The following is a 20,258-nucleotide window of genomic DNA, read 5'->3' as shown; positions in this document are numbered from 1 at the left end:
CAAGAAACTGGTTTGGAAGGTGTCCCGAATCCCAGTCCAATATTTCCAGTTTAACTCCACTCATTGCTCAACAGTTGGGAGTTTCCTCTTGTGTCTGCTTGTAACCCTACTGTAGGGAGTTTCTGGCAAGCGACCCTGGCCATTTTCTTTACAATTCTATGGCTAATCCTGATTCTACTCATTAAGAAAAATATGTCTGGAAATGAGCCAGGAGCTCAAGGACTACCTAGCAGCAGTCAGATACCAAAAGAACCTGGGACGAAAGACAAGTGTTGCCATTTGCTTCGCCGAAGGGGTTGTATCAGTATCTGCTGAGTCAAAATGATAGTTTATCACCATCCTGCAGCAGATTAGAAGGGAAGTCTAGAATTTCTACAGTTTTATTCCCAAGTAATACATCATAATTCTACAGAAAACTAATGTGGGAAAAAAATCTAAACTGAAATCATGTCCTATGCTTGGAAGAATTAGATTCACTAAATCAGCAAATTCTTATTGAGCACTGTGTGTTAGGGAGAAGAAACCATCGGTTTTATGGTTTTCAAACTACCTGAACATCAGAATCACCTGCACTGCTTGCTAAGGCTCCACCCCCCCAGACTTTAAAAAAAAAAAATTATTCTAGAGAGAGAGGAAGCCGGCAGGAGAGCGAAGGAAAAAAAAAAAAAGAACGCTGGTTTGTTGTCCCACTGATTTATGCATGCATTAGTTGCTTCTTACATGTGCCCTGACAGGAGACTGAACCCACAACTTTGGCATATCCAGATGATGCTGTAACCAACTGAGCAACCCGTCCAAGGCCCAAAGACTTAATGGTATACACACAGCCCTCAAATCTGTCTTTGTAACTTTGCCTCAGGTGATTTCCTAAGGAGCCAGTCCACGAAATGCAACATCCATCGGGAATATACTAGATAGTGCCTATTCAAGATTCTTTCCTGAGTGATTCCATGCTTACGACAGCAAAGCTCAATAATGAGTAACAATGAAATAGGCAAACAACTAAGGATGGAAAATACAATACACATGCAGGTGAATTAATTAGCCAAATTCCATTTAGTCAAAAAGATGCAGTATTGTACTGCCCACCTATGGTCTCCACTGCTTTCTTAAAGCAATTCCAAGTTTAATAAGTATAAAGACCAATTAAAAGCCAAGCTGAAATATATCTGGCCTCTCCCCTTGAGTATAGCCTAGGCTTTTAATGTTATGCACACAGTACCAATTCAATAAGGTCTGAAATTGTGGCTGCTTGGTAGAATTCTCTCAAGATTTATTGGCAAGAGATTTATTGTAATCTTAACTACCCCTAGCCTGAAACTTAGCTTTCTTTATAAAACAGAGATAATCCTTGTCTTCCCTGACAAAGTTTTTGTAAAGATTAAAAAACTGAAAATGTGAAAGTCCTTTTAAAGGCAAAAAGCATTAACCAAATATAAGTGCCTAAATTGAGAAAATTGCCTAGAGCTGTGACTCTTAGCCCCTTTAGGGATCTAGACCTCTTTAAGAATCTGATGAAATTCTTAGCCACATACCACATTCTGCATATAAATTGGTGGGATATATAGATACCCCCTGTCTATAGACAGTTTACATGAAGGCATAAAATAAAAAGGTGTATAACAGAAAAATACTTGGGTGTACAGGATATGACACCCAAAGGCCTTTTTAAAAAAAAGATGATGTAGTTGCCGCTAGAACATCATTGTGCATCCGCATGAAGGAAGAGGGCACAGAAATGTGCCTGTCTCTATTTTACAAGCAGAGAATCTAAGACATAAAGATACACAAAAGGAGGATCGGGAAAACAAAACTCAGGTTTCTTGCCATACTCAAGCCACTAAAACACACCGCTTCTCAGGGGCAAACACAACAGTGGTGCGAAAGAACGGAAAGTCACGTGTGCGTAAACATCTTGGTATGAACTATGCAGTGGATGCCTGCTGCTTGCCCTCATGTCAGCTCAAGACAGTGTTGGGCCACATCTGCCTTCATCTTTGCCAAAGGCTGGTTTCAAGTCTGATCTGACAGACTAGGCGGGGGCAGTGAGGGAGTTGCCCCATGGTCACAAATGCTCAATTAAAATAAAAACTGAACCTGGCCAAGCAAATGCTGTTAGCCTTTGTTACATGCAGTCAAAGTCACCCCACTGTCTTCTCTCAGCATCTACAATTCATCACCAAGGAAAGAAAGAAAGAAACAAGCAAACAAACAAACAACCATGATGGCAGCCATAATCCTAAGTAAGATCCGGGCACTATATTTGCAGGCCAGTGAGACAGGTACCCCCTGGGGCTCCCCTCCCATTGCAGAGTCAACATGAGGGAACGGTCAGGATTGAACTTCCCTGCATGCTCTCTCTCTCCAACGTAACAGAAAGTAAGAGTGGTTCCAGAAAGGCAGGTGGAAAAAAAATGGCTTCAAAAACAAAAACCACCATGGCCCAGGTGGAAGTGCTATACAAAGTAGACGACTACTGTCTTTATGATTTGTGTCACTAGGTGCACACTTTCTGACCTGCCTCTGGACTGAGCTCTAACACACATGCAAGGCAGTTTTCTCAAAGCTCCAGAACCCTCTTTACGGCATTCAGCAAATCACAGGAAAGACGAGCAACATTCCTAAGGCTCTGCCAACCACACGGCACTTATCCTGGCCAATGAGTGCTCCAGGCAGGGCCCCAGAGACATCACTTAAAAGAACCAGAAGGCACACTCTCACCTCTGAACGTATCTATTTCATAAAGAACTTGGATCAATGGGCCACAATGTCCTCTCACATGCCACCTTAAGTCAGGCTTAAACTGTCACTTTCCAGCATTTCCTCAGTTTACTCTCTCCTAAGGTGGCCATGCAGAAAGAGGTAAGGAGAGGAGGAGGGAACTAATTATGGTGCACAAGCTTTCCCATTAATCAACTTCCCAACAGCATGTGCTGATAAAGAACTAGTGTCTGAGCGCCACTAAAACGTGCAAACTTAGAAAAAGTTCAGTGCTGATATTTGTACTTCTTTCACCTGGCATTGGATGTTACCTGTCGGTGACCACGTCTCTACAGTAGAAGATGATGATGATTCCAGATGCGGTGGCCAACACAGCCTGTGCTGAAGAAACCAGCCTAATGTGCGGCAGAAAAGAGAAAAAGAGGGGTGGGGGAGCGCGCTCAATCCCGTCCCGTGGACAGCATAAAGCCAAAGCTCCTAGACCTGACCTTCCCCTAAGCTGCCAGAGCCGGGAGGAAAATGGTAGGGCCGCCGCCGAGCTCTCGACCCCCAGGGCAGCTGGCAGCTGTGTACAGGGCTTTTCTCCCCATCCTGACCAGAGTGGGCAACCCTCCACCCTACTCCCCTCTCCCTCCAGGACAGGACGCACAGGGTCTTCCCAGAACCCTGGCCACCACCGCAGAGAGGGGCAAGGAACTAGGAGGCAGGCCCCTCGCTTCCTGTCGCCCCTCCTTTCGCACTCACTGGGCGCAGGGCCGGGCGCAGGCGGGTCCCGGCAGCCCGCGCCAGGCCGGGTGGGGCGGGTGGCGCCGGCCTCGCCGCGTACCTGGTGCTGATCATCAAGCAGTCGTACATGGGCCATTCAGGCCGCGCGCGGCGCAGCCCCCAGGTGGAGAGCGCGAAGAGCCCCAAGAAGAAGAGTGAGCCCCAGGCCAACGTAAGCAGCATGGGTGCTCAGGGCTCGGCGCCTCTCTGGGCGCCCTCAGCGTGGCTCAGGTCGGCTCTACTTGGCTCCAAGGCTGCGGCGGCCCGCCCGCCCCTATTTCTACCCTCCACCCTCCACCCCGCCCCAGCCGGTCCGCCGCGACTCCGGCAGCCGCGGAGCGCTGGCCTCGATCCCGCACCGCCACTCCGCGTGACCAGGCGGGCGGCCGCGATAGGCGCGGGCTGGCGGCCCGGGGCGGGGTCTCGCCGCCACCGCCCCTGGGCCCAGAGGCGTCCCCGGGTTCCCCCGGCCAGCCTGCGAGTGGACCGCAGGGGTTAGCTGCTGCCCGGGCGGGCGGGCGGGGGGGGGGGGGGGCGGAATGCAGCGCGCACGGCCCAGTGGGGTCCCAGTGCGCCGAAGCTGCGCCCTGGGCAAGCCGCGCGCCAGTGGCCAAGACAGTGGTGGGAAGGGCCGAGGTTCTCTGGGCTTCTCTTCCGTCACCGTGGACGCTTCCCCCTCCCTCCGGGACCAGACAGACAGACGAGACCACACTTGCCACAGCCTTCCTCTCCTCCCCAGCCCCAAGCGGGCGAAGGGGGCGGAATGGGAAGGGGAGGGCCCCGAGGATGCCAGGTAGGAAAACGCAATCCGTGGAGTGTACCCTGATGGTAGCATCAGGGTAGGATGAGCCCTCCAAGCAGGGGCATTTCTCCTTGCAAAGGGAGCGAGGGGCATGCCTCTTGGGGGGTGGGGGGAGGAAAGGGTGGATGAGCTTGTGGCTATCTGCTTATCTGTGGCCTGACTTATCAACTACCAAGCACTCTTGCTTCCATATAGGAGTCTGAAGGAAATGGTCTTCCTGCAGGCCAAAGATGGCTTTTCCACATCCTTCCAACTCATGCAATTTCTCCAGGAGGGATTGCTCCTAAAAGCATTAAATCCTGCCACAGAATACATCAGTTCCTCTCAGGGTAAACGTCAAGGTGGAATATCATGTCTGCAGACTTTCTGTGGCAGTGCCATACTACCTCTTGGCTTTGGGTCAAAGTACTACCCAGTCTTTGGTGACTGTTTTGTTGTTGACAGTGGCTCTTAGTAAAGGTTCCAGGCCAGGTGCCCTAAATTTGAGTGGACTGGAATTGATTCACTTTCACTCAGCACCAATTACATCAGCCAATACAATAACTTCAGTATTACCTGCTTCTCCCCCTCTTGGGACTTAACCAAAGTTTTACTTTGCTTTAGTCTGTATCTTCCTCAGCTAATGTGGGGAGAAATACAATTCATTTCTGCCTACTACAATTGAAAAGTACTATGGGTCTCTTCAAATCACCCACCCTCGTGCAAAAGGCTGATGAAAGCCCCATAAGAGGACTCTGTCTGGAACAACCCCACTCAGCCTCTCCAAGCTGCTGCTTCCTCACTGCGGAACCAAGAGGCTGAATTACAAGCTTTTTAAGGCTCTTCCAGCTCTAAATTCATAAGACTTATGACTTTCATAAAATAACAGATGATTCATTTGATGCCAATTAAATTTCTCTAACATGGCACTTACGGGTATAGAAACATACAGAGCAAATACAGCTTTTGACATCTTCCTATATGTTGTTTAGATGAGGGATTTAGCAAATATTTAGAAAGCAGCCAACAAAAAGTGTGAAATTTCTTCCACTTAGGGCAACTTTTCTAGCTCCCAAATTCCCTGCCAACATTCTTGGTGAAATGAGAAAGACACTTAAGTTTGGTAGCAAGGTACAGGGAGCGACAAAAAGCTTTCCGTAGTTTCACACTTGCACGTGGACACAGGGCAGCTATCTGTAAACTTCCCTTTCTCTCTAGAAGAACAAATCCTTGTGCGTTCCACTTTTCATTCCTCACACATTTATCCCAGTCACTCTAGCTCTCCCAGAGACAAGCGGCTGGTTGCAAGTCCACCCTGCCTTTTCTCCATAATGGGATCGACAACATGCACCAAGGATGCTAACGCTTTTAAGTGACAGGAACCAATCTATACCCTGTGCAAGGAGTTGTTTGTACAGCTCGGAAGGAGTCTATGAAATGAAAACAAAACAGATGGTTCACGTATAGAAGATGGCTAGTAAAATGTGTTTCCAACATGAGGCTTTGAAGTCGCCAGAATGTTTAGGTTGAATCACCAGAGAGCCAACAAGCATAAACATGAGTCTTTTCAAGGGATCAAACCCCTGTGGGCAAATGATAAAGCCAAATGAAAAGCACTAAGCCTTTTCACTACAAATTTCTACTTACCCTTCAAAAGTCTTTCTAAATTTTTATTCTGAGAGTACATTTATTAAAGCTGGGGACAGTGAAACGAGGGAGGCTTTAGGATAGAAGCAGCAGCAGCCGAGAGACTAGGCGGGGCTGCCTATCTCTCTGGAAACATTGCAGGAAAGGAGTGAGCCCAGGCAGGGCTGATGTCAGCTCCCTGGGAAGTCAGAGGAAAGGGGGCCTTGGAGACAGATTCAGGGGGTCAGCCCGGGATGAGCCACCGCTGCCCACTGCTCCCCTGGTTGCAAGTCTTGTGGTGACCCATAGAGTTTAGGAGAATGGAAGTTCACTCCAAAAGAAGATTTGAGTGGGCTTGCCCCCAGGAGAGCATGCCACCCTTCTAGAGTCTTGAGTCAAATACTTTGTCCTCCAAGAAGGTTTCTCTTTACTTGTCTCTCCAGGCAGATTTATAAGTTCATTTTTTAAACAGATTTTATTTATTTATTTTTAGAGAGAGGAGGAAGGGAGAAAGAGAGGGAGAGAAATGTTGATGTGAGAAAGAAACATCCATCGGTTGTTTCTCAAATGCACCCTGACTGGGGGCCAAACCTGCAACCCAGGCATGTGCCCTGACTAGGAATCAACAGGTAACCCCTGACTTCCGGGGACAATGCCCAACTAACCGAGCCACACCGGTCAGGGCTGTAAGTTCATTTTCTAACCTGCCTTTGCACTTGAGTAGTGAACTTTTTTTTTATTTGTACGTATGTTTCCCCACCAAACTGCTGGCTCTTTGAAACAGGACCATGTCTTTTTATTTTGTTTCCCGAGTTAGGGCTGGCACATTGCAAGTGCTCAAGAAATGTTTGATACTTTTTTTTCCTTTTAAATCCTCATCCAAGGATATGCTTTTTGATTTGAGATAGAGAGAGGGGAAAAGAGAAAGAGAAACATTAATTGGTAGCCTCCCATATACACCCCAACCGGGATCGAACCCACAACCTAGGTATATGCCCTGACTGGGGATGGAAACTGACCGTGGACTGGACAACCCTCCAACAAACTGAGCCAACCAACCAAAGCATGTCTGATACTTTTTAAAGCTAATGTTTATTGAGTACTTACTATGTGCCAGGCACTATATCAAACACTTTGTGTGCATCGTCTTGTTGGATCCTCATGAAAAATCTATTATCATCACTGTGTAAGACCCAGAGAAATTAAAATATTGCCCAAAGTCACACTTCTGGTGGTGGAGTTGGGATTTGAATTCAGTACTTTCTGCCTTCAAGGTAAATGTGATTAATTATTATACTGCCTTCAAACTTGACAAGCGAGGAAGAATAATTCTGTTTTACAATGTAGTTGCTGATTAATGACCACTGTTCCTAACTGTTTACTCACAAATATAAATATGTGGGGTGGAGTTCATGGGCTCTAATGTTGCACGCTCTCTCTCTCTCTGTCTCTCTCTCTCTCTATATATATATATACACATATATATAATTTTCAAAGCATTTTTACATATATAATCTCACTTGGTTCTCAAAATAACTCAGTGAGGTAGGTGAACATATTATTTTCATTTTATAGGTGAAGAAACTTAGGTGCAGAATGGTAAACTGACTTGCCACTCTAGAGAGTGGCCAAGATGGAATCTGAGGCTCCTGATTCATGTTCCAGAGTGATTTCAGCTGCTTCGCGGTGTAGGGTTGGGATTTAAGGAGTTGTTAATTATGCTTCTTGTGTGGATTTCAGAAGTAAAGTCTGGATTACTAGATATTAAGACTCATTTACCAAGTCAGAGTCTCACCTCTTGAGCAGGAGTTTATAAAGCGCCCAGTTTGGGAGGGCTCTGGTGGGGTTTCTCAGTGGTTTCTTCTGCCTCTGAGGTACATGACCCTGGCTTTTGGTAGCCGCCCCCATCCTCTCGCTACTTTGGGCAGTAGTCCGGGAACCATTAGGGACAGGATGCAGGACCCTCCCCACGTGTGCCCCTGGTTTTCCAGCCTTACATTGAAAGTACCGTATTTACTTTGAAAATACTCAAGTATATGTCATTGATATAGGTCATGGGTGCACTGCTATCCTCGATCAAGGGTATTTTCTTATCCAGACAAATGATTCTGCATTATTTAGAAAAAAAATGATTAAGGAAAAACAATAGAGATTCACAGGAGATACCGCTATAACCAGAACTGAAAGAAAACTTGGAAGTCTCCATCCACTCAACTGACAAAATCAACAGAGAAAATGGAACTGTCTTCTAAAATAAAAATTTTGTTTCGACCCGCACTTCATGTCCACCCTGGGAACATGTGAAGCAGCGACAGCAGGAAGGAGGACAAAAGGAGCAATGAAGTGACGGGAAGAGAAATGCAGAGAAAGATACAGCACAAGAAGGAGACCCACAGGAAGACACTGGGACAGACACAGTTCTGGGGAACAGAGGGGCCAAGCTGTGGGCCTAGACACGGGAAAACGGACCTGGAGACGCAGATCCAGAGACTGCAGTTACAAGGGAACGGGAGGAAAAGGGCTGTGAGAAAGGTAAGATGAGGCCTGTAAAGAGAGAGGGAGTGACAGCCTTTTGTCGAATTCACACCCTTTAGGCTAGCACCAACAAAAGCCACATTGCTTTTGAAGACACGTGGCACAAATAAGGAGGAAACTTAGGACTGAGAATGTGCCAGGAGAAAATTGATGGCTCTTCTCTTTTTTGCTCCTGCACTTTGCCCTCCATAAAACACTTTATCAATAGGGCTTTGCACTGATATTTGTGTAAGCATTTCCCCTTTAGATCCTGTACCTGTAATGGGCAGGTGGGGACTGTTGGTCCACGAGGCAGCCACAGCACATAGCACAGGGGTTGGGGTGACAGGACCTGGGTTCTGGTCCTGGCTCTGCCACACATGGGCTGTGTGACATGGGGACAACTACTTAACCTCCTATAAAACGGGGGTTCCCCTTCCTACCTTATAGAATTAGATGAGATGTTTTCAAAAATCATGTTAACTATGTGCTGTTAGACACAGGCAGGGACTATTTTTCTTTAACGTGGTTTCACTGCAACCCAATTTCTTGCTGTTAAGTTTCTCAATAGACATCCATTGGATTGAAGGTGCCCTGGGCCTGCCCTTAACCAGCGTCCAGATGCAACTTCCTCAGTTCTAACCTGGACTGTTTGCAAAGGCAAACTAAGCGTAAGAAGCACAGCCACACCCCAAGCACGTGGCCTCTACAAACAGCAACCACAGCTGCGCACTGCAGGGACGTCTTTGCTCCTGTACACAGTGATAAAGATCCCTGTTGATAAAAGCAGAACCTGCACACAGAATGGATTATATAGTGCTGGCCTTTGCATACTGCTGTATATTTTTTCAAGGCATTTCACATCATACTCATTTCCTCTGTACACATGCAAAATTGTGCTTGTTTGCAGATAGTCACACCTAACTAAAAGTAGTAAGTTCTAAACTCGAGTTAAAAAAAATGTTCAAAGACACTGAGCCATTCAAGAAATTACCTTTGAAATGAGTTAGAACCAGCACATTGCTGTGAACAAATTCAGCTGCCTTTCTGAATTATCAGATCAATAATTTTCAGTGTCTTCATGTCTCATAAGTAGTTCCACAAAAGGTTTATTTTGCTCACTCTACTTAACTTGGTGATTATATTTTTAGTTTTCTGATCATAAAAGTAATATGTTAAAAAGTAAAACATGCCCTCTATGAAAAATAATAATCACAACTGAAGCTATCACTGATATATATTATTCTCAGATATTAGCATTTAGGTAGAAGTCTTCCCAGTTCTCTTTATATGTATTTATTTTATATTTGATTGAGATTGTGCCTTAAGTTAATTTTGAACATTAATATTGTACTTATCATAAGCACTTTTAATGTTATTAAAATTTTCAGAAACCTCTTTTTGTCAAGTAATTTGATATTTGAATTATTATAGGTTGTTTTTCAAAGTGGGTTATCACTGGTTTTGAAAGGAATTCTTAAATTGGGGAGAGTAGGTTTGTTCTGGTAACTTTAACCTTAAAAACATTAAGATTTCCATCCTTATTAGCACTCAGTTTCTGTCTTTTTTAAAATGTATTTTTAAAAGATTTTATTCATTTATTTTTAGAGAGGAGGGAAGGGAGGCAGAAAGAGAGAGAAACATCAGTCAGTTGCTTCTCGCAGGCCCTCAGCTGGGGGACCTGGCCCACAACCCAGCTATGTGCCCTGACTGGGGATTCAAACCGGTCACCTTTAGGTTTGTGGAATGATGCCCAAACCACTGACCCAATCAGGATGAGTTTCTGTCTTTAAAGTGTGCATCAAAATATCTTTAGAAACCCAAGTTCCTATTTATCTAGTTTTTTTCTTTTTATAGGCTGAGCTCTACTAAGCTCTTTAGTAAACTACAGTTACACAGGCGCTTGATATTTTTAAGAAATGAGAGAAAGAAAAGCCGTTCTTTGTGAAGCTAAGCCTGGAGTGTCTTTTACCATGTACAGCCAACCACGAAGTTAATTACTTCTCAACAAGATTGTAGGTGAAAACCTAAATGGCCAGAAGCAAAAAACAAGGCAGAAAAGCTGATTAGTGACAAGGGCTTAAAAGTCTTACTAGGGAAGGAAGCTTCATTATAAATACCAACGTACTTGTTTGGCAGCTGAGTGTCACCACTGTTCTGTGACTGACCGCACGAAGTATTAATGGTCAGCTTAAAGACTGAAAGGACTGTTGACTTATGAGCCAGACTGAAATACATTTGCTCTGCAGGCGGAGCAAATTCCCATGTTGCCAGGTAACTTGACGGAGCTGCCTAGCACAGGTCTTAGAAGGCTTCAGATAATAGTATAAGATGAAGAACAGGGAACACTTGCTCACCAAAATTCTGCCACTTTCCTTCTTTTGTGAATTATAAGGCCATTGGTTCCCTGTGCAATATCTTTAGCTCGACTGGCTTATCTTTGTGTTTTCTTCTGCTTAGATTGTAAGCGTCACATTCGCCCAGTCTGCGGCTGTCTAACACTCTGCTGTTGGGGTCCGATGTGACAGCACGTACACAAACCTTCAAAAGAGATTTTAATGTTGGAAGGGAAGAGAAAGGACTACCACTATTCCAAACAGTATGGTAATCTATCAGGAGAAACTAAGACAACCACCTGAAATATAGAATAAGGTAACTGTGGGAAGGTGGTGGCGTGCATGGCCAACACACAAAAATAAATGGAATTCCTATCAGCCAGAAATTTTCCATTAGAAACTGTAATAGAAAAAAGGGACGGATGTTTAATTTATAAAATCACTAGTTTTAGACCTAACAAGAACTATGCAAGACCCTTATGAAAAAAGCTACAAACCTTTACTGAAATAAATGCCTAAATAAATGGATAGTGTGACCCAAAAGGGAAGATTCAACATTGTAAACATGTCAGTTTCCCCCAAATTGATCTATAAATTCAATACAGTTCCAGTCAAAATCCCAACATGGTTTTAATAGATTCAATAAATACTTTCCAAAGCTTATGTAAATTAGAGATAATGTGAAAGAATAACCAAGAAATAAATATTTTGAATGAAAAGAAAAACTAGGGGTAGGGGAGGAATTGACAATGTATTAAAACACCCTACAAATTAGCATAACTGAAACGGTATAAAGGAGACAAATAGGTGAATGGAACAAAACCGAGTCCTGCCCTGGCTGGTGGCTCAGCCGGCAGGAGCATCGGCATGTACACCAAATGAGGGCTGTGGGTTTGATCCTGGTCTGGGCACATACCTTGGCTTCGAGTTGGATCCCTGGTGGGAGCCTGCCTTTGGAAGGCAGCCGATCAATGTTTCTGGCACTCTCCCTCCACTCCTCTGTCTCTGTAAGATCAATAAGCATGTCCGTGGGTGAGGATTTAAAAAAACTGAGTCCTGAACCAAACCAACTAAACTTAGTCTGTGGTAAACACATCATACTTGTGAGACAAGGAAAGACTATGTAAGAAAACCACGGAAACCATTAACCTTCCTTTGGAAAAATAAAATTAGTTAAATAGTGCCCCTCCCCACATTCACATCCACCCAGAACCTTAGAATGTGACCTTATTTAGAGTTGAGGTCTTTGCAGATAAAATTAGGCTGAGGATTGAGATGAGACCATGAGACCATATGGATTAGAGTGGGCCCTAAGCCCCATGAAAGTATACTCATAAGGGACAGAAAAGGACTCAGGCACAGAGAAGGTGGTGACGTGAAAACAGAGTGAGAACTTGGAATGCTGCATCTATAAGCCAAGAAATGCCAAGGACTGCTGGCAGCCACCAGAAACTAGGGGACAGGTATGGAAGAATTTGCCCTTCAGATCCTCCCAGAAGGAAACTGCCCTGCCAACAACGTAATTTCAGACTCCTGACCTTCAGAATCGTAAGAAAATAAATTTCTATTGTCGTAATGTGCCCACCCTATGGTAATTTGTTACAGCAGCCCTAGAAAACTAATACAACACGCTGACAGACACCAAACACAAACATAAATTCCAAATATATCAATGCCCTGCTTGGTATAGCTTAGTGGGTTGAGCACAGGCCAGTGAACTAAGGGGTCGCCAGTTTGATTCCCAGTCAGGGCACATGCCTGGGATGCCGGCCAGGTCCCCAGTTAGGATTGCTTGAGAGGCAACCATATATTGATGTTTTTCTCCCTCTCTTTCTCCTTCCCTCCCTCCCCATCTCTAAAAATAAATAAATAAATAAATAAAATCTCTAAAAACACCCCAAATATATCAAAGGCTGGACATAAGAAGCAACACTATAAACATATATGTGCTGCTGAAGCAAGCACAACACTAAGTGTATTAGAAGAAAATTTTGAAGAATATTTTTTTGAAGATTTAATTCATTTATTTTTAGAGAGAGGGGAAGGGAGGGAGAAAGAGAGGGAGAGAAATATCAATGTGTGGCTTCCCCCCACATAGCTCCCACCGGGGACCTGGCTCACAACCAGGCACATGCCCCTATCGGGAATCAAACCAGTGACCCTTTAGTTCACAGCCTGTGCTCAATCCACTGGGCTATAGCAGCCAGGGCTGAAGAATATTTTTAAAATTCACAGGCTAGAGAAAGCTTCCAAAAGCATAAAGCCCAGATGTCATATAGAAAAGCACTGGCAGCTTTGTGTATATTAAAAAACAAAACCAAAAAACTCCTTCACATCAAAAGGCACTATTAGCAAGTTAACAGACGAGTAACAGTTTAGGAAAAAAAAAAGTATTTGTTGTACATACAAGGGTTAATATTCGAAATAGTCAAAGAGATTGTATAAATTATGAAGAAACAAATGACCCAGAAGAATTATTGAGATGCTGTGTAAACTGGAAATACACAGAAGAAATACAAAAGGCCAATAAAAGCTTTATAAGTAAATATTTAAAAGACTGATACTATCAGTGTACATAAGGATATAAGGATACAGGCACTTTTTTCAATGCTGGTAGAAGTATAAGTATTACAAAGATACAGTATTGTTTGTAGCAGCAAAAATTTATAATCAATCTAAACAAGTAAAAAATACTTTACGATATAGTCAAACTATGGAATACTACATAGACATTAATAGGCAAGGTAGACCAAAATACAGAGAAAGAGCTCCCGAACATGCTGTTAAAGGGAAATGAAGAAATCACTGAATAGTAAGTAGAGTGAGATATGACTTATGATTCTTAAAAAATCTTTAAGTATGACCTTGGCTGGTGTGGCTCAGTTGGTTGGAGTGTCATCCTGTAAACTGAAAGGCCATGGGTTCAATTCCCAGTCAGGGCACGTGCCTAGGTTGCGGGTTCAGCCCCAGTTGGGACTGATCTTTCTTTCCCTCTCTACTTCCATTCTCCTCTCTCTAAAATCAATAAGCATGTCCTCTGGTGAGAATAAAAAAATAAAATTAAAAATTGAAAACTATAAGTGTGATTGGCAATATATATACTTCTATATAATCACACAAAGAAAGGTTGCAAAGAAAAAAACCGAATCACTAACAGTGCTTCCTTTGGGGAGAGAAGTGTGTATGTGCATGTGCTGGTTTTGTGTGTACGTGGGGTGATGTGAATTAAGAGTGAGTTTTGCATTTTCCTATGTTGGATGAGTTTTCCAATAAAAAGTCATTATTTATTACATAAATAGAAGAGAAAGGAAAATTATCACCTGTACCTAGAAAGTAATGGCTCTCAGTGTTAAACCTGCTTAGCTCTTTGTGGAACATCATTCAGGATGTACGCACATGTGAGTATTTTGAAAAAAACTTAAAAATTCAATGAGGAAAAGCATGCTGCCTTGAAAAATACATAAAAGGTAATATTTTTATTTATTTTACTTTATTTATTTATTTTTAGAGAGAGGGGAGGGAGGAAGAAAGAAAGGGAGAGAAACATTGATGTGTGAGAGAAACATCGCTCGATTGCCTCTCGTAGGTGCCCCAACCGGGGACTGAACCTGCAGCCGGGCACGTGCCTTGACTCAAATCTAACCAGTGACCTTTCACCTTGTGGGATGACACCCAACCAAATGAGCCACACCAATAAGGGCATGAAAGGTAGTATTTTGAAAACATGACAAAACATGTAACATGCTTTTGGGGTCATCACATATTAAAGTGTCAAAGTATCACACAAGCTCATGGGAAGCATGGGCTTTGATTTTTCCAAGGTTTCCCCTGCTACAATAGGACCTGGGTCAGGAGGTTGGAGGCAGAAGAGCAAAAGCTCTGGGCTGCAATGTAACAGAGGTTGGTGTCATTGTAGCAGTCCAATACTTGGCGTGACCTTGGCTCCTCACCCTACTGTCCTACCTACCTCAAGGACTATGGTGAAGACTAAGAAATAACATATATGAAAACATTTAAGCTGTGCATAAAGTACTATGCAAATGCACTGTGTTGTATTAGTCCCTAAAACCATTCACTATCGTTTAGCATAGTGGATTGTATCTGCCCATAAAAATGCTAAACTCTAAACCCAATGGATAAATGTGCCTAGGCCAGGGTAATGAAGGCAAAGGAAAAGAGAAACTGAGAATAAGCAAACACAATTTTCGCTGGCTGTTGACAGTATGCACCTGACGCTAAAGAGAGAAACCCAAGTGTGGGTATAAAGATTTGGAGACTAATGGTGGCTGTGAGTGGTGTCTCAAAGCAATGAGTCTCACTGGGGGGTTGGGGTTGGGGAAGCGATCAGAATCTTGGACAATACTGTATTTATGAAAGAAAACTTTTTCCTGATTTTCTAATGTAGACTTAACAAAGTATACCTGGGCAAAAAAAAAAATCTTGGCTGGTAGAGAAAGAGTATCAGCTGCATCTCAGTGATTGTAAGGTTGGAGGGATGAGGATCAGATCTCTTATCAGAACGCCGTGTGTAGGAGGGTTGTCGTAAGATTTTCACATTTAGCCGAAGGAGGCGTGGGTTTTTTAAAAAGTTTAAGAAATAATGGGATCCTCCACCTTAAATCTGCATGCAAAATGTTGTGCAAATGTGTATTTTTCTTTCCCTCCTCCAAGGGATCCAGATTCAAAAAGGATTAAGAAGGACTGGTATAGAGGAGAGAAGAGGAGAGGCGGAAGATGTAGCTCAGGGAATGCAACAGAACTCAGCAGGAAGAAGTGGAGTCAAAGAAAGCAGGACACAGGGCTGGCTGGGTCAGTGGCATTGTGAGAGATTTAAGGGTGTCAGAAACAATGAAGTAATGGTAGTTACAGTCTAATGATTGTACTAGTTAATGGCAGTTTTATAAAACAAGTGTTTTTGTATTTGTTGTAAGATTTGCACAAAAGGAGTTGTCAGCTCGCCCTATATATTGATTACTCTGTTAAGTAAGTAAAGGAATTACTGGGTATGAGCCCAATGTAGCCAATGGGGAAGGGGTCTAATTTGAAATCATCTGGGAGCTAGCACATACACAGGACTGAATGCCTGAGCTATGACCGTGGGAACAGGGAAGCTACTGAAGCTAGCTGGAGATTATGATCTGTTTAACAAGACTGAGCGTGCACAGGGAACCAGAGTACCAATCGAAACAAAACTGGGTGTCCAGGATATGGAAACATTCAGAATGATACAAATGTCAGTCAGGAACAAATGCCAGGGTGCCAGGGACCAGGGTCCAGGATCCATTCAGAAAAGTCAGAGATAAAAGACAGCAAAGAACCTGTCATCATGAAAAGCCAGGTACTAAAAACGGCCCATCAAGTAGCACCAAGAAAACATTTTGAACAGAATTTCATGTAGAAATTAAAGTACATTCCTCCACTACAAATTGGCCTGGGAGAGGATCTAAAGTGTGGCAGTACCTGACAGTCCTTGGGGGCCCGAGGGAATCTGGAGGGGTATTTTTGGTTATCACAGGGCTGGCAGGAGGGGCTGTGCTGCTGGCTCGAGGACCAGGTATGCCAGGCATCTGCAGTGTTTTACAGGAAGTTTCACAAAACGCCCAGCTCTTTCGGAGAAGGCCACTACAGAGAGGGGAGGTCACTATAGCGCGGGTGTCTGGATCTTATAAAATAACATATTCTGCACCATGTCTACTTGATACCTTGTAGTACTCCACAAACCTCTACTGGTTATAATGAAACCAGTTACAAATATAACAGGATATTGGAGATTCATGTTAACAGATTTAGAAAAAAAACACTAAATTGACAGAGGTGCATGAAATTTAGAGATCTACTGGATTTCATCAACAAAGGCTGTTTTGAAACAACTTAATATTTCATCCTATGTTTTTTTGGCACAGTGAGAAACGTTATGAATTCCTCATTTTGGGGGTGCTGCGAATCTCAGAGATGTGCCCCATGCCTCCTCTACAGCCTATTATATACTTCTTTTCCAGCCCATCCTTTACCATCACCTGGTATTAATGGATAGGGTCTTCAGGGTTTGTGTGTGTGTATATAAGTATTAGGGGCTGAATTTATACCTCATTTGGTGAAATTTTAAGGTAGGAATTATGTTTTCTATGATACTTTGTCATCAGCTTTACCCTGTTCCACAGTGTAACAGTAAATTGTTTAAAAAGAAAAAGCCCAGCTCATTTGAGAGAATATCATATGCTATTTTTGTACCCAAATTTCTCACATCTGTAAGCTTCCACATTTTATTTAATTGTATGATCTGTCTTTTCAGGCTTCCCCCTTCTACTAATATTTCCCTCTTTTGCATATCATAAACAAAGCAGTCTAGGTTGTTATAACTTATTTTAATGCAGTTTTAAAAAAAGATTTTATTTATATTTTTAGAGAGAGGGGAAGGGAGGGAGAAAGAGAGGGAGACAAATATCAATGTGCGAGAGATACATCAATCAGTTGCCTCTCACACACCCCCAGCTGGGGACCTGACCCACAACTCAGGCATGTGCCCTGAGGAGGAATCCAATTGGTGACCTATCGGTTTGCAGGCTCAATCCACCTGAGTCATACCAGCCAGGGCATTAATGTGGGTTTTTAAAACATAGTATCTACCTGTATCTCTTCTCTTTTATAGTCCCACACTTTTTGTACTGTGTAACTTACTTTCATTATTAGTATCTTATCTACAAAGGGGAGAAAGGGAAAACATGATGGAGTTGAGAGCTTCTGAGTAGGGAAAGGTTTTGGGTCAGAGGGGGAATGCAGTTAAGACGTGACAGTGGATGTGTAAAAGGACAATCAGTGGAAACTGGGAGCAAGAATTTCTACTGGAGATGGCCACCCCGGTGACGTGACCCTCCACGGCAATGCGGGCTGCCCAGAAACAGAAAACAAAAGTGGGGGGCCTAGGGCTGACGATGAGCACGGTGAACCCAGTCACATCACTCCTCTGCCTACAATCCTTCAAAGGCCTTCCATGACCTCCACAAGCCTCCACTATCTGGCACTGCCTGTTTCTCCAGCCTCTTCTTGTAGCACTTCTCCCTTGGCTTTCAAAGTCCCATCACCCTGGCCAACTTCTTCCATCCTCACAGCTTTTGCATATTCCATTCCTTTCATGTGTCACCCTCTACTGCCCACCTCCACCTTTCCTTCTGCTTAAAAATCACTTCCTCAGAGAAGCCTTTCCTGACCAGTCAGAACACTCTATCACTATAGTTTCTCGAGATATGCTTTACTTGTCTTTCATGAGACCTATCACCATTATGTGTTTACTTGTATGAATACCCTTTTCATACATGGATATAGCTCCATGGAGGCAGGCCCTTGGTCTATTCTGCTGATTGATCATTTCCCAGCACCTAGCCCAGTTCCTAGCCCCAGCAGGAGCATTTGTTCACTCATTCTATAAATGGGCAAGGTTTTTACTTCGTTTTTAACTACATCTCCATTTTCTCATCTGTTCATGGGGATAGTGATAATAACTACCAACCACAGAAGTGCCATGCAGATTAAAAGAGACAATGCATGCTGAGCATGGTACCTGGCATGTAGTAAGGGCTATGAAATGTTAGTTGTTATGATCATTAAATGTGAACTCTGTGAACAACCAGAACTCTCATGCATTGCTGGTAGCAATGCAAAAAATGATACAGCCACTTGGGAAAATGTTTACCAGTTTCTTATAACGTTACACACAGACTCATCACATGACCCAGCAATCCCACTTCTAGGTATTTACCCAAGTGAAAGGAAAACTTATATACACAAAAACCTGCACATGAGTGTTTATAGCAGCTTTATTCATCTTTGCTCAAAACTGGAAACAACCCTAATATCCTTCAGCCAGGGGATGAATGAGCAAATTGTGGTATATCCATACAGTGGAGCACCACTCAGCAAGAAGAAATGAACGACTGATACATGCAATAGCATGGATGAAACACAAATGCATTATGCTAAGTGAAAGAAGCCAGATTCAAAAGGTGATATATGTATATTTCCATTTACATAACACTCTGGAAAAGTCGAACTGTTGGGACAGAAATCAGGCCAGTGGTTGCCAGGGGGTGCAGTGAGGCATGAGGGAATTAAGGGGGGGGATGATGGAACTGTCCTAGGACTTGCTGGTGATGGTGGCGACATGGCCATACACAGCTATCAAAAATCACATCGTTATAAACTAAATGGGTGAACTGTACTGTATGTAACTATTTCTTAATGTAAAAAATGAAAAACACTCTAAGACAAGTGGATATTGTTACCTTTTCCTTTTTTTGAAAAAAAAGGAATCCTGATTATAAAAGTACTGCAGGCTCATTGTAGACATTTTGGGGAAATGTACAAAGAACAGATGTTCCATCACCTGCAGGAGAGTACTAGTTCTTTGCCATCATTTTTATAGGCACAGAATACACAGACACATAAACTGGAACCATGCTGTACATTTTGTTTTCTGAAATATTTTATGCACATTTTTCAACATCATTAAAGAATTTTTTAAAAGCCATGATTTTATGAATCAGTAATATTCTATTTTATTGCTGATTTATATTTTAAGCCTTCCTTTTTGTTAGAAATTATGTTGCTATCTTTTCTTTACTATAACTTTGATAAAATTTTAAATTTTTTTTTTAAAAAAGGGCTCAGAGGGGCCAGGGACTCTTCCATCATGGAGTTTCACATTTAACTGGCAAAACAGCTCTACCTTGGGCTGCAATTTCCTCGTTGTTTTGTGTCTGGAGAAAAAGTGGTTCTACAGGGTGATCTAGTGTCTTCTTCTTTGTGGTGCATAAGAAATAAACACCCTAATATTACCTGTATTACGAGCTTAAATTTGCATAGTGCTTTTTATATCTAACTCTCATCATATCCTTGCAGGGGAAGCAGGTGGAGCAATTTGTTGAAGATTACTTACACTGCTTATCAGTTGTGGAATGGGACTTAAACTCCAGGTATTCAGAGTCTCAGAAAGTAAACATTTTCCCAGCGCCTGGCAGGATCTCCCCCCGCCCCCCTTCTACTCGTACCCCAAGGAGGAAGCTGTGGACACCCCTAGAAATCTCTGCCTAGAGGCTTGACACAAGGAGAACTGAACTCCGAAAGTGGACGCTGTTTCATCCTACATGTTGTCTTTGGCAACATCGCCACTTACCAGCTGGGATCATTTCTCCCCCGATGGCAGGGGACACCTACTGCCACTGACCAAGGGGCCCCTGGGAGCTGAAGGATCGCCGGCTTCGCGGCCCGGCCCGTGAGGGTTGCTGTCGGTCGGTCGCAACGGTGCTGGGGCTCCCTCTCACTGGGGAGTCCTGCAGGGACGGCCAGGCCCTCCCCAATGTCATGGCCCTTCGGCGAGGTGATGAAGGCCCCCACCATCTTAAGGAGAGCTGAGGGGTCAGGTAGAGGACGCCGACTACAGGGCTGTCCCGGAAGACTCCGGGGACGGGACCGAATTGCCTCCTCCGGGCTAGCAGAGGTCAATCCTCCGCTATCCCAGA

The 20,258-nt window shown here is 43.6% G+C and overlaps 1 protein-coding gene across 5 annotated transcripts in view; it reads right to left on the bottom strand.

The window, feature by feature from the left end:
* Positions 1–20,258, bottom strand: part of TLCD3A (TLC domain containing 3A) — a 24,078-nt gene extending 3,820 nt beyond the window's left edge. The window contains exons 1-3 of one of the 5 annotated variants that reach the window (XM_028521892.2): positions 3,548–3,810; positions 3,033–3,116; positions 2,576–2,578 (exon numbers count right to left, since the gene is read on the bottom strand). In XM_028521892.2, coding sequence (XP_028377693.1) covers positions 2,576–2,578; positions 3,033–3,116; positions 3,548–3,669 — 209 coding nt within the window. In that variant the 5' untranslated portion in view covers positions 3,670–3,810. Of the gene's footprint in view, positions 1–2,575; positions 2,579–3,015; positions 3,117–3,547; positions 3,854–19,912 lie in introns of those variants that run through there. The other 4 variants (XM_036033296.1, XM_028521887.2, XM_036033298.1 and 1 more) reach the window with 4 other exon arrangements.

The sequence above is a fragment of the Phyllostomus discolor genome, chromosome 8 (genome assembly GCF_004126475.2).
Source record: "Phyllostomus discolor isolate MPI-MPIP mPhyDis1 chromosome 8, mPhyDis1.pri.v3, whole genome shotgun sequence".
NCBI classification, from domain to species: domain Eukaryota; kingdom Metazoa; phylum Chordata; class Mammalia; order Chiroptera; family Phyllostomidae; genus Phyllostomus; species Phyllostomus discolor.
This window is presented reverse-complemented; position numbering and strand designations above follow the sequence as displayed.